Source organism: Pecten maximus, chromosome 16 (assembly GCF_902652985.1).
Source record: "Pecten maximus chromosome 16, xPecMax1.1, whole genome shotgun sequence".
NCBI classification, from domain to species: domain Eukaryota; kingdom Metazoa; phylum Mollusca; class Bivalvia; order Pectinida; family Pectinidae; genus Pecten; species Pecten maximus.
The window spans coordinates 34338-49950 of record NC_047030.1 but is presented as its reverse complement, the minus strand read 5'-3'; the positions used below and the strand labels follow the sequence as shown (position 1 = coordinate 49950).

Below are 15613 nucleotides of genomic sequence, written 5' to 3'. Positions count from 1 at the left end.
ATACCAAAAACTATGTATAAAAAATATCAAAAACCTTATTGGGACGAAAGTCTTACGGTATTACATAATGAAATGTTGCACAAAAGATACCTGTGGATACAATCCGGAAAGCGTAGACAAGATTGTCGAACATTCTCGGAATATAAATAATATAAAACTAAATTTAGACGTCAACTCAGGAAATCATTCGAATCTTACATGAAGAATCAATTCGCTGAAATTGATAGATCGGGTGATCTTGATCAGAACCTTTTTGGCAACTTTTTAAAAGCAAAAAGTCAGCCTCAAGGGCAAAACAAACTGAGCTGAAATATGAAGGTAAAGTTTTCAGAGATCCTCATGATATTATTAATGGGTGGCGTCTACATTTTCAACATATATTTAAAAACCATGACGATAAGGAATTTGATTGTCATTTTCGAGATGAGATGGAAAAAAGAATCAAAATGTTAAAATCTAGTATACATTCTGATGAAAATTTGTTTTTACGTGATAATTTTACTTTCAGTGAAATAAATTTAATTTGTAAAAACCTTAAATCAGGTAAAGCAGGTGGTCACGAAGGTCTTGTCTACGAACATATTAAATATGCAGGTCATTCTGTAATTAACCATATACAAAACTTATTTAATCTTGTTGTAAAACATGAATATATCCCGAAAAGTTGGAAACATGGTATTATAGTAACGATGTATAAAGGCCATAGGAAGCCAAAAGATGACCCTAATAGTTATAGGGGAATAACCCTTTTGCCGGTATTTTTTTAAAATGTTTGAAGTGGCTATTGCGAAAAGAATTAGCTATGTAATAGAATCTGATGTGTTCCCAAATAAACAGCAGTCGACATACCAGAAGAATTTATGTAGCCTTTGTACAGCTTTTAATTTACAGGAATGTATTTATTATAATATGGAAAATGGTTCAGATGTATATGTATCGTTTTTAGACAGCTCAAAGGCGTTTGATACCGTTTGGCACGACGGTCTACTTGCAAAATTATATGACATTGGCCTTACCGGTAAAGTGTGGAATATTTTAAAGTTGATGTACACGGATATAAACAGTTCCGTATATTTTAATGGTTTAATCTCCGCTCCAGTAAAGATGGAGCGCGGGATCTTACAAGGAGGGGCTCTCTCAGCCAAAATGTACTTAATTTTTATTAATGACCTATTAGATGAAGTAGAAAGATGTGGTAGGGGCGCTATGATTATCGATAAAACTGTAAATATTCCAACCCAAGCAGACGATATATGTTTAGTAAGCACAAATATTACAAGTTTAAATAAAATGTTAACTATTTGTGAATCATACAGTCGCAAATGGCGATTTTTGTATTCAGCCTCAAAAAGTAAAGTTGTTGTATTTTCAAATAAAAGAACCATAACCATTAACTGTACTTTACGCCTTTATGATAACATATTGCCAGTTGTTTCGGAGATTACTCATGTAGGCATCTTATTAAATGATAAACACAATTCCATTGAAAGAACAAAACAAGCATGCACTAAATTAAAAAGTGGCACTATGGCCCTTTTACGTTCTGGGGCACATCAATGCGCATTAAACCCTTTAACTATTGCTAAAATTGTAAAAAAAAAATTAAAGTATACCCATCTGCACTCTACGGATGTGAACTGTGGGTACTTTCAAATACTGAATTATTGATGTTAGAAAGAGCTCAACACTTTATTGTAAAGTCAATTCAAGGTTTTGGAAAAAGAACAAGAACTGATATGTGTACTTCCTTGATTGGATGGCTCTCTATAGAAGCGTACATTAATATTAAAAAACTTTTGTATTTAGGTAGGATCTGCAGAATGAATAGAAATAACTTAATCTGCAGAGTATTCATTTCGAGATTTTGTATGTACATAGTGAGCAACTGTAGTCAAAAAGGTTTTATACCCGATATCGTTAGAATACTTAAGAAGTATAACTTATATGAATATATTGTACTTTTTCTTGATGATGGTAGCTTTCCAAACAAAATACACTGGAAGTTATTGATTTATAAATCTGTATCTAATTATGAAACTAATGCTTGGTTGCATAGAATGTCTAATGACGCAGACTTCACACGATTTTTATTGCTGCATGACGATCTTAAACCTCATTATTTATGGCAATTAGCTTTGCGTCATCCAAATTTTCTTAATAATATTGGATACATAATGCAATTGATTGTAACTGTTCGGGTAAGTAATGTTCAGCTTTTATGTCACCACTGTGGCCTTTTCTACACAGATTTTGTAACTCATGTTATTTTGCAGTGTTCTGTAACGGATAATATCCGTGATAATCTATGGTGTATTATAGCATCCATTTCAAGTATAGAACTAAGTACATATCTGCATTCACTACCTGATTATTCATTAATACATATTTTACTAGGTGGTCCAATGAACCATCAGGTGAATGAATCTGATCATGAAGAATTTAGATTTGAGTCCATATATGCCATAAAACGAATGTTTGATCTGTACACATAATTAATTCATGTAGTATCATATATATATATATATATTTATGTACATGGAATATAAGACATATATATCACTCAACTTATATCTACGATAATTAACTACATGTATATGTATATGAGATTATATTGTGAACTCGCATGCACTTTTTTGCTTGATATCACTATGTAAATAGTCACGTATTATCTACATTACATTGATTGTATTTGTATTATCATGCTCTTCTTTGTGGAGGAAATAAAGATGATAATATACTTAGCAACACAAATGACGAAGGAAGACAACTTTTTGACCCGTGCCCTGACCGGGCCTCGAACTCACGATCTACGGCACCCAATCGTCTAGCCAGAAATACCCGCAGCTTATAGCGCCGCGCCACATCGGCGTTCTTAAAAAAAAGAACGTTTCAATGGCGCAGTGATGGTCGGCCCGATACCCTGACATGATCATTGTGAAAGTCATCTATTTATTTATTTCCAATTCAACAGATCCGGGGGCCCGCTTACAGAATTGATAACAAATACAACATAAGTATAAAATATCACAGTTCGTTATGAATGTAACACAGACATAGTGTACAAAAGTATTGACTAGTGGAAAAAAAATATGTTGTAATCGAACTTTGAACCCAGTGAGAGACAAATAAAATATATCACAGTCTGTAACAAGATCAAAAGTATTAAAATTACATTGAATCCTTTACACATTTGAAAAGAAAAACAGTCAAAATATGCTCGCCTTTGTTCGAGGCTTGGAAGTTGATATGAGATGATATGAATACCTGGATCGCAATGTATTTACATACATGGGTACGAATTGTACATATATTATATATATTTCTCTCGGTACAACTACGACAGGAAAATCAAATCATATATTGGCACTATGACTGATCCACAATGGCCTGAGCGGTGGGACCAAAAAGCGTTAAATTGACAAAAGTTCTAAACTTTGAGAAATGAAGAAATCAAATATTCTTCAAGGATGAAAGAGACTTAAGGTACTTTTCATTTTTTTAACCACAGGGTGTTCTGTTACCCCTAGGGGTGGGTTAAAAATAATTATTTAAATCATATACAGAAATCACACTTTTTGGCCTGTTCGATGTATTTATTAAATAAAAGCGAGTTTAAATTAATAGCAGCGGCGTCAATATTTGCGTTATGTGTGTAAAGTCCACTTCTGACAGTGTTATTGAATTACATACTGTCAGATTGAATTGAAACTGGTGAGGGTACTGATACAATCATACTGTTGTACATGCACCTATACTGTACATGCACCTATCCATCATTAAGACGAATTTTTTTCAAGGTTCACCTAGTTTTGGGTATAAATACTAACAGTGAATTTGGTGAAGTTATGTGAAGATTCACTTTAAACTGTGTGATATAAGCAATATTAATTGAATTGAAACTTTGTGACTGACTCTATTACACTGATCTTGCAACCATAATTCGGAATAAATGTTTTTACAGATTCACCTAATTTGGCCTGAAAACTGAATTTTGAGAATTTTCATTTACGTTCAATTTTCACCCTATCCCTTTGAATTGAATCTTGGTAAGGTTACTGTTACTATCATGCTGAACACTGGGTTACTTATTATCTAATTATTTGAACACTAATCCATAAATTGAAGGATGTTATTGACAAGAGGGGAGGACGAGACATATAATTCTGCATAATTCTTGTTATATAAGGCCTTTTGAAAAAAACTGATCATGACCTTGTGATTTCAGGTTTCCCCCACGAGGGCATTAATTTCTTAAATCGTACTATAACATATTAGAGTATATAATGGATTTATGTGGGTTTTATGGGATAACCTTTAACAAATTTCATAAATCTTATAATATAATAATAAATATTTGTTTTTTTACATATATTACATTAACCAGAGACATATATACAAATCTATATATGTCTTTGCATTAACATGTACATGTATATACGTCTGCAAGTACACGACTTATTGTCCCCTACACAGGCCAAACTAACCGATAAACAAAACGTGACTTCACTTAACTGCGAATAGTTTGTACTTTGTACCCAAACCATATTACAGTCGGGTTATTCGAGAGGCCAGACGGACGTCAGAGCCACTCCGTCAGAGAGAAGCGAAAGTTTGTAGGCCTATAACTAACTCAAAGACCAAGTTTTGGATCTAATGCAACACCAGGTAAGTTACAATGTCTTCAGTCTCGTTGTTACAATGTTGTGATAACTTTATCGCCATTATAAACGTCTGTCGTCGTGTTTTAATATTAATGGAGGCGGATCACGCTGGGTTACACTTCCTTGTTCTGTTGAGAGATTCGTACGATGGCCGATATCAGCCGTCACGTTACTCGCATTTATGTGATGCGAGTAACCTGACATAGTAAAAATCACATGACGGGTTACTAGCATGTGATGCGAGTAACCTGACATAGTAAAAATCACATGACAGGTTACTAGCATGTGATGCGAGTAACCTGACATAGTAAAAATCACATGACAGGTTACTAGCATGTGATGCGAGTAACCTGACATAGTAAAAATCACATGACAGGTTATTAGCATGTGATGCGAGTAACTGTACACAGTCGCGAATGAGATGACTGTACACTTACAAAACCCATTAACATTCCAGAGTATAGTTTTACTAGACCTTTCAAAAGAGGTTATCATGGCGACTGTAGAAAATGGTTTTATAAGCCAAGGTGTGGCTTGTATATATAATGGAGCTCGTGTAGTCTTGTCAATTCATTATTCAGATTTTTTAAATTTTTCCTGTAGATTGGTATATTTATGTGATAGAAAAAAATGCCCTAAAATCTAAATTGGGGTAAATGGTTTTATTCACCAAATAGAATTGAGGAAATAAGAGAAATTGACCAATAAATACACTTGAGTGACATTGGACGAGAGATTTTGTATGCAACACAAATAGACTAAAATAGTCAATTGGAACCATATGTACTATACTGTACAAAGCCACCTGTCATGTGATTTTTACTATGTCAGGTTACTCGCATCACATGCTAGTAACCTGTCATGTGATTTTTACTATGTCACGTTACTCGCATCACATGCTAGTAACCTGTCATGTGATTTTTACTATGTCAGGTTACTCGCATCACATGCTAGTAACCTGTCATGTGATTTTTACTATGTCAGGTTACTCGCATCACATGCTAGTAACCTGTCATGTGATTTTTACTATGTCAGGTTACTCGCATCACATAAATGCGAGTAACGTGACGGCTGATATCGGCCATCGTAGATTCGTGTGTTTTATATTTGATCCTGCTTTACAGAATTTTTTCCTAAAACAGTAAAATGGCATGTTTGTTTCAAAATCAGGCAGTAATAAAGGCATTCGTGTGATTTGAAAGAAGTATTGAGAAATTAAATAAGCCTAATTTGTGCGGAAGTAAAAAAGTTGGAAATTCCAATGATCATATTGAGTCACCTCACGTTTACACATGCGCAAAGTTACTATTGGTTAGGCTACTAGATATAATTACTGGAACGCCCCTATAAGTTTGCTTAGGGTGCAAGTAAGTCAAACACCAAGTCACAAGTTCACACCACTGACCAGGTAATTATACTCCAACAATGTTAGAGGTTTTACACCGCGAGATACTTTTGACAAAAAGAGCCGACCAGTAGTCTAGCTATGCTCAGGCATTTTTATTTTTTATCAATATACTTGCAACCTGTATGTTTATGCATGAAGCATCTCTTAGGCATGCCAATAAAAAAAACAGAATGAAGATGTGTGGGTTTTTGGATTTTTAATGATTTTTTTTAATTTCGGAAATTTGGTAATTCTTGTCAGCTTTGTCAACCATTTTTCAAAAAATGCGTCAGTATGAAAAAAAAATAATTTCAAAGTGATTTCGGCAATATTTACATAAACCACAATATAAAACTATATGTATTTTATCATATGAAAGCAAATTTGGCGTCTAAAACATAAACAATTTTTTTATCTCTGCGCAAAGATGCCACAATTTAAAAAAAAACAAGCAAATTATCTCCCTTTGCAATTATCTACAATTTTGCTTTCTTCGCCAAAGAAAATACACACACCTGTCTAAAACATGCAAACTAGAAAAATAAGAAGTAACATTTAAATATCTGTATGAAAAGCATCAAATTATAACCAGGGCCTGTGTCTGTGACCGTATCTATCTTTGACATTGTTAGAATTAAGACGATCGACTGTCAAATATATTGAAATCACATGAAAATGTATTCTTAACAACACTTGGAAATAATCATTTGGTGCAGTACCATTACTATCTTTTAAATTAATAACTTAATTAAGTTATACATCGACAAAATTGAAGTGTTATGCATTTTCAAATGCTAAAACCAAACCTTCATGAAAGTGAAAGTAGATACAGTGCAACTTCCGAAAACCGAACCTTCTAAAAACCGAACACCTCTGAATACCGAACGAATTGACATTGTACGGAATTGGTCCTTCTTTATTATAGTATTAAAAAACTTCCAAATACCGATCCCTCTGAATTCCGAACACCGGACTGATTTTGTGTCTGGTTCCTGTTAAAATATAGCAACAATTACTTCTGAAAACCGGCCTTACCTGAGCGAATATGACACGAGGTCAGGCCAGTCAACCGTGAAACAACAACTGTGACGGGTATTGTGTGAAGCCTTATTGTCTCGGGACCTACGTATGTGATTTGTACAGGTATCCAATATATATCCCAAGGGGGCATTATGACGGATGGCCTTGTGTATAATCAACACAACAATTATGAAACAATGCCACACTTCATTGAAGCGCGTCGGTTCGTTTATCTTCTCAATGCAAGTAGAGCTAGAAGCCTGAGTTTCGCATTTAATTTAAATGAGGCCCAAAGGGGGTTGTTTTCGTAAATGAAGCCTGTGATATTTTTTAGACAACAGCGATGTCGGAAATACGACCAGTATCATCTGATCAATTGTAATTGATATTGAAACAAAACATCTTCACTCCCTTTAATATTAGTCTATATGTAAAATATTCCGTATTGGACTATCGGTCCCATCCACATGACGGAAGCTTCACCGGATGTAACAAAATGTAGGTCGATCGTAAAGTGTAGTTGTACATGTGAAAATACTGTTTAAAACTATAGTTATAGTCATTTGCCTTTCTTATATATTCTGCAATAGATACATTGATTAACTTTCATAATATGCATATTATTCAGACAAACCAAATATTGTCTACGTGATACCGGCACGGTTTGTAATCGGGTGCATTCTAATAAAACATCGTCCGACCAATTATATCCGGAATTCGACCGGTCATTTTTCGATCAACTTCTCCAAACCGAACCATCTGTAAACCGAACAAATAGTCATGTCCCATGCATGTTCGGTTTATAGAGGTTCCACTGTAATGTCAACATGGTCTGTGGCTTACCATAGTCGTAACGGACCCCATCTTATTTTTTACATATGGTCATTTCGAACAAAAAGCGGAATAATCACACATCTTTTATGGTATGTATGTATAGATAGAACATGTGTTAAACTAAATAAGAGTATTTTTGACATGTAATCAGCGTTTAAAGAAAAATACACGGATTTACAGATTTCAATTTTGGACCTCATCTTACCGCCATTGATTTTCTCCCAAGATTTTTCTCATTGACATAGCCTCAATATCATATCTGCATCATCGGTCAATCGAATGTTTGAAAGGTATACGCTTTCATGTGCTAATTTAACGCTATAAAAAGGCGCTTGAGAATGACGTTTTAGGTATAAGGTAAGGTGACAAAAAAAATTTACCTCCCCTTTGCCTGAGCATAGCTACGACCAGCGGCCTCTTTATGTTATAGGAGTACAGGTAATTATAGCTGATGTCACCAGTCTTGTTATTAAAATGCTTCTGTATACTGTATCGGCAATTCATAATATCTCATTGTGTTATATTGCTGACGTGGCGGTCATGTTATCACTTCCCTGTTCAGGCTGTGGAGTGTCGGGAGTTTCAAGTGGTCTTGGTTATGACTAACCTGGCCACACTGTCAGAACATGTTGAAATCTCATTCTATAAATCCGCTGATTCATCTGTTTATGGTACATGATAACAATAAGGTGTTGCCACTTTTCTATCTCCCAAGTTCCAATGAGAATTTGAGAGAACATGGTAATTTAGATATGAGCAGACGACAGTTACACTGTTGCCTAAAAGGTTTGTTTCTTTTGTTTTCTTTTTTCTTTTCGTCCTAATATAATTATAACAAACTATCCTCACTGAAAGAAAAGTAATACTAGCAATGTGTTACGGTGATTAATTATAGGGGGGGGGGGGGGGGGTTGTTGTTGTTAATTCCAGCTATATTGTACGTGTATGCATGGTTACAGTATTTTTGCATCATTCACAAACCTCTTTATATTCATTTTTTTAGAAAGTTCATTATCACTTTAAAGTTTTATTAACCAGTTCAAATAATTAATAAACACAATTTCTGCTATTTCATCAGATAATAATTTATTATCTCACCAAAAAAAATGTAACCAGTACAGATATTTATTAAAACTCAACTAAACTCACTACCACATCACATCAGCTGTAGCTACTATTGTTCAAAACAGATTACAGTAAAACTCACTTGTGTTGAACACGGTTGAATCGAATACATCGGATGAGTTGAACGTTTTGTTCGGTCCCGATTTTTTCCCTTCTTTATCGTAGTAAATTAAGCACGGATGATTCAAACACTGTTGAATCGATTACTGCGGTTGTGTCGAATATATTTTGTGGTCCCTTCCTTCTAAATTATACCAAAAAAAAAATCACTGTAATTATAAGTTAACACAATACATTTGTACTAAGTTAACCCTTATTATCACTTAATGTTTTGTTTTGATGTAACATACATTTTTAAAATAAACATGTTTCAGTAATATTATGATTCACTGAGTTATGAGTATCAACTAGCTCAACTACATTGCCTCAATGATTTTTCAATACTGAAGGGCTTAAAGATTAGAGCCAAAGATGCCCAACTCATACTGGTGAATAAAGAATATTGAATTGTAACTGAATTCAGGGCTAGAACTTTATTTTAAAAATCACTAGTCAGTCGGGCTAGCCATTCAAAATTTTAATAGTCCAAATGTGAAGGATAGGTGCAATAAATACCTATGGTAGCAGTGTACAGTAAAAATGCCAAATTCTGAAAAATATGGCACATGTTTTAGATATGTAAACATTGCCAGTTAACCTTACATATAACCTCTAATAAAGTATATATATTTGAAATCTGTACAACATTTGCAATTTTAATAGAGCTCTGAAGGATAAGTAAACTGATATTTTCTGTGATTTTTAGAGCTGTGAATACCATGGTAACAGCTTAAAAAATTCTCAAAAATTGCAAAATATTATGATATTTGACCCAAAATAGCACAATTCTCTACACAATTTTTTTTCTGAAACCTATTTAAAATTAGATATCTCTATCCCAAAGACAGAATTAATCTTGTTTGGACATATGTTGTAAATTAAGTTTTTCCGCTATCTTACCTTTTCTGTGGGCTTCCATTTTGCGCTGTAGTCAAAACTAAATTTCCTGTGTAAACACATGTTCGGAAAATCCGGATATTTAAAATCCGGAACCAATTTATTGATTTTTGTTTTAATAAATGTGAAGCCTGTATGTACTTCTTCATACTGAATATACCAATTATAGTTTACATTTATTTTTTCATTTTTTATGCATATCACAATACAGGAGTTATTTGCTTAACAAAAAAATCGCCCATGGCCAGGCTGTCTTACTGTGGTGTGCTACCTATAGATTTCCTTTGTTTTTGCAACAAAGGTGCATAGATATGTGGGCTTTATAAAAAAGTAAATTTAATGCATTTCTATCTGTGAGAAATTGTGGCATATTTATTATGTTTTTCATCATATTGTACATGTCTGTGTTACCGTTTGTAACAGATCAGCAGTAAATACTTAACTAATCTGTGTTAATACTAATCAGGATATAAACTGTAATATTAATAACATCAAAACTTAAATTAATAAGATAAATAAATGAGTTTTGAAATTTGGAGTAACGGCAGAATATGGTCGACCATGCTTTGCAACATAGAATACAGTGTTAAATACATTGGCTCTCTTTTGTACAGGATTTAACTTATGAGTTTGGTGATAGGCGGTTTGTATTGGTGCACCACGTTTGTCAGACATTGATCTGTCAATGCACATTTTGTGTTTTTTGCTTTGATCATGAGCAGTTAGTGTGTCTTTTCTCATATTAAAACAACCCTTAACAAAAACACCTTTACGATGACTTATCCCTGGATAGGCCATGCATACCATGGACTGTCCTGTGGTGTCTATTTTGACCCACGGAAATTCTTGTTGCCGCTGTTCTTTGAACTTCCGTTCGCGTTTGTGATCTTTTTCTCTTTTTTATTGCTTTCATCAGAGTGACAATCATCCACTTTTCGTTTCCCGAGACGTTGAATGTAGCTGTCCGTAATCAGTTACTACGAACGCTTTTACCATGTGTCATAAACGAGCTGTCAAAAACGAACCTGAATGTGCAGTTCATAATTCATTCCATACAAACGCCAACATGACCAAGACTGACCATGTGCTTAACATCGGAATCCTTGGACTTCATTATGATCGCAATGCTTTCGGAACTCTCGGGCGCTTACTAACGTATACACACGGCAACATGTTGAGTGAAAACGGAAAGTGGAGGATCGTTTTTCAGCAAACATACGAATAAATAATACACAAAGGTACGCGAGTTGTTTATTGAAATATATTGTCGGGCATGTGACAATGTGATTTTTACTAGCCCAACATTTTGATCAAATAAAGTTATACAAGATTTCCACTAGTCAGTCGGGCTACCAGGAATTTCAAACCACTAGCCCGGGTCGAAAATCTACTAGTCTCAGACTATCTGGCTACCTTTAAGTTCGAGCCCTGACTGAATAGTGTCTTAAGAAATATAATTAGTTAACAATTAGAATAAAAATTCTGATGGCATTTTATATATATAAACATAGGGATCCCGATTAATCGATTATACTAAACATGATCGATGATCGTAATCGGTAGACAATAATCAACCGTTAATCGATCATTTCCGATCATCGACACATCACTACTTATCAATAACTATGATGCCAAGGTGCTTCATATTAAGCCTGTGGCATGTTTGGATTAATGACCCTGACCTACATTCAAGGTCACAGGGTCAAATAGGCTAAACTCTTTAAAGCAACTTCTCAATAACCAAAGGGTCAGTATTAAGGTTGTGGCATGCTAGGATGAAGGGCTACCCAATTTGTTCTAACAAATTGCCTTGCTCATGACCCATATTCAAAGTCGTATGAGTCAAATAGGCTAATATCTCTAGACATCTTCTCAATAAGCAAGTAGCCCAGGGCCTGTACCATGCTGGGGTTAAACAAGGGCTACCAATTTTGTGGAAAGAAATGACATTGACATACATTCAAGGTCACAGGGCTAAATAGCTAGGATAGAATCTTTGAAAAATAATTTCTCAATAGCCAAGAGACTGCAAGACCTAATACTATATATGCCAATAGTATGTTGGAATAAAGGAAAACAAAATTTCATGACATGAATAAACTTAGCCTCACTCTAGCTGATGTTTGAATAAATTGGTAATCAGCTTAGTATCTGCAGAAATGACCTAGATCAACTATCAATGCTGTAGATTCAGGCGAGCGATGCAGACCCATATTGTGCCTCTTGTCTATATAACACCATTAAGCTGCTGAATTAGCATTACAGTTATGTTATAGGGTCTTTTTAAGTAAGATGACCATTAAGGCCCATAGACTCTTCTTACTTATATTTTGCTTTGACATGATGAAGCAAAAATGAAGCTGTTAAGCTGACTTGTTCACAATCAAACAAGGAATCCGCTGACTTAAGGTCAAGGTCACTGGGTCAGAGGCCAAGGTCACATTTTGAATCTTTATACTGTTGGACATTTTGTTATGGGTTTCCTTTGGTCCTTTGTTGTGATCATTTTATATTGAGTCTGATCCAGAAAAAAATTGTTGCCAGGCAGTCATCTTGGATTTCACTAGCTGAAGTTTGTTATCGCGTGAAAGGATTTTTTTTCAAAAACTGTATTGCTAGGTTCCCCTTTGTGTTCAGATTAAACAAGGAGTCAGCTGACTTAAGGTCAATGTCATGGTGTCAAAGGTTAAGGTCATATTTTGTATAATTTTCCTAATGAACAATTTGTTAAGGTATTAATGAAGTAAAGTTATTCATAATGAAACAAGAAGCCAACTGACCAAATGTTAAGGTCATGGTGTAGAGGTCAAGGTAACTGGATCAGAGGCCAAGAACTATTTTATCACCGATGAACATTTAAATCAAAGTGGGTTTGAATTTAAACAAGGAGTCCTCTTACCAAATGTCAGATGACTGGATCCTTCTAAGGTTCTCCCTGTCTCAAATTTCATATGTAGGTTCCCCTTGTCTCAAACTTCCTATGTAGGTTCCCCTTGTCACAGACTTCCTATGTAGGTTCCCCTTGTCTCAAACTTCCTATGTAGGTCCCCCTTGTCTCAAACTTCCTATGTAGGTCCCCCTTGTCTCAAACTTCCTATGTAGGTCCCCTTGTCTTAAACTTCCTATGTAGGTTCCCCTTGTCACAGACTTCCTATGTAGGTCCCCCTTGTCACAGACTTCCTATGTAGGTCCCCCTTGTCTCAAACTCCCTATGTAGGTACCCCTTGTCTCAAACTTCATGTGTAGGTCCCCCTTGTCTCAAACTTCATGAGTAGGTTCCCCATGTCTCAAACTTCCTATGTAGGTTCCCCATGTCTCAAACTTCATATGTAGGTTCCCCTTGTCTCAAACTTCCTATGTAGGTCCCCCTTGTCTCAAACTTCCTATGTAGGTCCCCCTTGTCTCAAACTTTATATGTAGGTCCCCCTTGTCTCAAACTTTATATGTAGGTCCCCCTTGACTCAAAACTTCATGTGTAGGTCCCCCTTGTCTCAAACTTCCTATGTAGTTCCCCCTTGTCTCAAACTTCCTATGTAGGTCCCCCTTGTCTCAAACTTCATATGTAGGTTCCCCTTGTCTCAAACTTCATATGTAGGTCCCCCTTGTCTCAAACTTCCTATGTAGGTCCCCCTTGTCTCAAACGTCCTATGTAGGTCCCCCTTGTCTCAAACGTCCTATGTAGGTCCCCCTTGTCTCAAACTTCATATGTAGGTCCCCCTTGTCTCAAACTTCATATGTACGTCCCCCTTGTCTCAAACTTCATATGTAGGTCCCCCTTGTCTCAAACTTCATGAGTAGGTTCCCCATGTCTCAAACTTCCTATGTAGGTCCCCCTTGTCTCAAACTTCCTATGTAGGTCCCCCTTGTCTCAAACTTCATATGTAGGTTCCCCTTGTCGCAAACTTCATATACCGTATAGCGGGAAATTTTAGCGGTCATAAAATTTGGCGATTTGGTCATGAAAACTGAAAGTTAAATTTTGGCGAGTTAAAATTTAGCGATTTCCATTAAATCTAGGGTTTTAATTTGGCGTTGAGCATATATATTACCTACCGGTATACATAGATAATTATGTTATGCCCATACATTCTATCCATGCTGATGAAGTGTGTTGTCAAATTAGTGTTTATATGAGTATGTGTATAAGCAACAGACAAAGAGAATTTAATCAACCGTATGCTATCGACGTGGTCATCTATTGTATGATGTGTATACGTACAGGTATGTTAAACAATGAGTATACAGGTAAAGTGTTAACATCAGTCCATTAAATGGTAAGGGTAGATGGCTTTGTTTTCACAAAAAATAATTATGATGCTATATATGTCATACTTGTATTGTTATACATGTATCGTGAGTAGTTGTTCACTAGCTATAGCTATTCATACCTATCGGCATTTTGGCCGACAGGTGCAAGGCAACAACCAACGTTACGCACCAGTCGTTACTCTCGGGAGTTATCAAAGGTAAATGGCGATCGGAACGGAAACTAATGGCAAAATTGAAATTTTCGCGTCTTTTTAATTGGCGGTGTTAAAATTTGACGGGTTAAATTTTGGCGATCTATAAACGGACCCGCCAAATCGCCAAATTAAAGCCCCGCTAAAATTTCCCGCTGTACGGTATATGTAGGTTCCCCTTGTCTCAAACGTCCTATGTAGGTCCCCCTTGTCTCAAACTTCATATGTAGGTTCCCCTTGTCGCAAACTTCATATGTAGGTTCCCCTTGTCTCAAAACTTCATGTGTAGGTCCCCCTTGTCTCAAACTTCCTATGTAGGTTCCCCTTGTCTCAAACTTCATATGTAGGTTCCCCTTGTCACAGACTTCCTGTGTAGGTTCCCCTTGTCTCAAACTTCCTATGTAGGTTCCCTTTGTCTCAAACTTCATATGTAGGCTCCCCTTGTCTCAAACTTCATATGTAGGTCCCCCTTGTCTCAAACTTCCTATGTAGGTCCCCCTTGTCTCAAACTTCCTATGTAGGTCCCCCTTGTCTTAAACTTCCTATGTAGGTCCCCCTTGTCTTAAACTTCCTATGTAGGTCCCTCTTGTCTCAAACTTCCTATGTAGGTCCCCCTTGTCTTAAACTTCCTATGTAGGTCCCCCTTGTCTTAAACTTCCTATGTAGGTCCCCCTTGTCACAGACTTCCTATGTAGGTCCCCCTTGTCTCAAACCTCCTATGTAGGTCCCCCTTGTCTTAAACTTCCTATGTAGGTCCCCCTTGTCTCAAACTTCATATGTAGGTCCCCCTTGTCTCAAACTTCCTATGTAGGTCCCCCTTGTCTCAAACTTCATATATAGGTTCCCCTTGTCACAGACTTCCTATGTAGGTTCCCCCCATCTCAAACTTCATGTGTAGATTCCCCTTGACTCAAAACTTCATATGTAGGTCCCCCTTGTCTTAAACTTCCTATGTAGGTCCCTCTTGTCTCAAACTTCCTATGTAGGTCCCCCTTGTCTTAAACTTCCTATGTAGGTCCCCCTTGTCTTAAACTTCCTATGTAGGTCCCCCTTGTCACAGACTTCCTATGTAGGTCCCCCTTGTCTCAAACCTCCTATGTAGGTCCCCCTTGTCTTAAACTTCCTATGTA

The 15613-nt window shown here is 36.0% G+C and overlaps 1 protein-coding gene across 2 annotated transcripts in view; it reads left to right on the top strand.

Moving 5' to 3' along the window:
• Positions 1-4543: 4543 nt before the first annotated feature.
• Positions 4544-15613, top strand: part of LOC117345052 — a 43853-nt gene continuing 32783 nt past the window's right edge. The window contains exon 1 of one of the 2 annotated variants that reach the window (XM_033907996.1): positions 4544-4665. In XM_033907996.1, the coding sequence (XP_033763887.1) occupies positions 4654-4665 (12 nt within the window). In that variant the 5' untranslated portion in view covers positions 4544-4653. Of the gene's footprint in view, positions 4666-5994; positions 6070-15613 lie in introns of those variants that run through there. The other variant, XM_033907997.1, reaches the window with a different exon arrangement.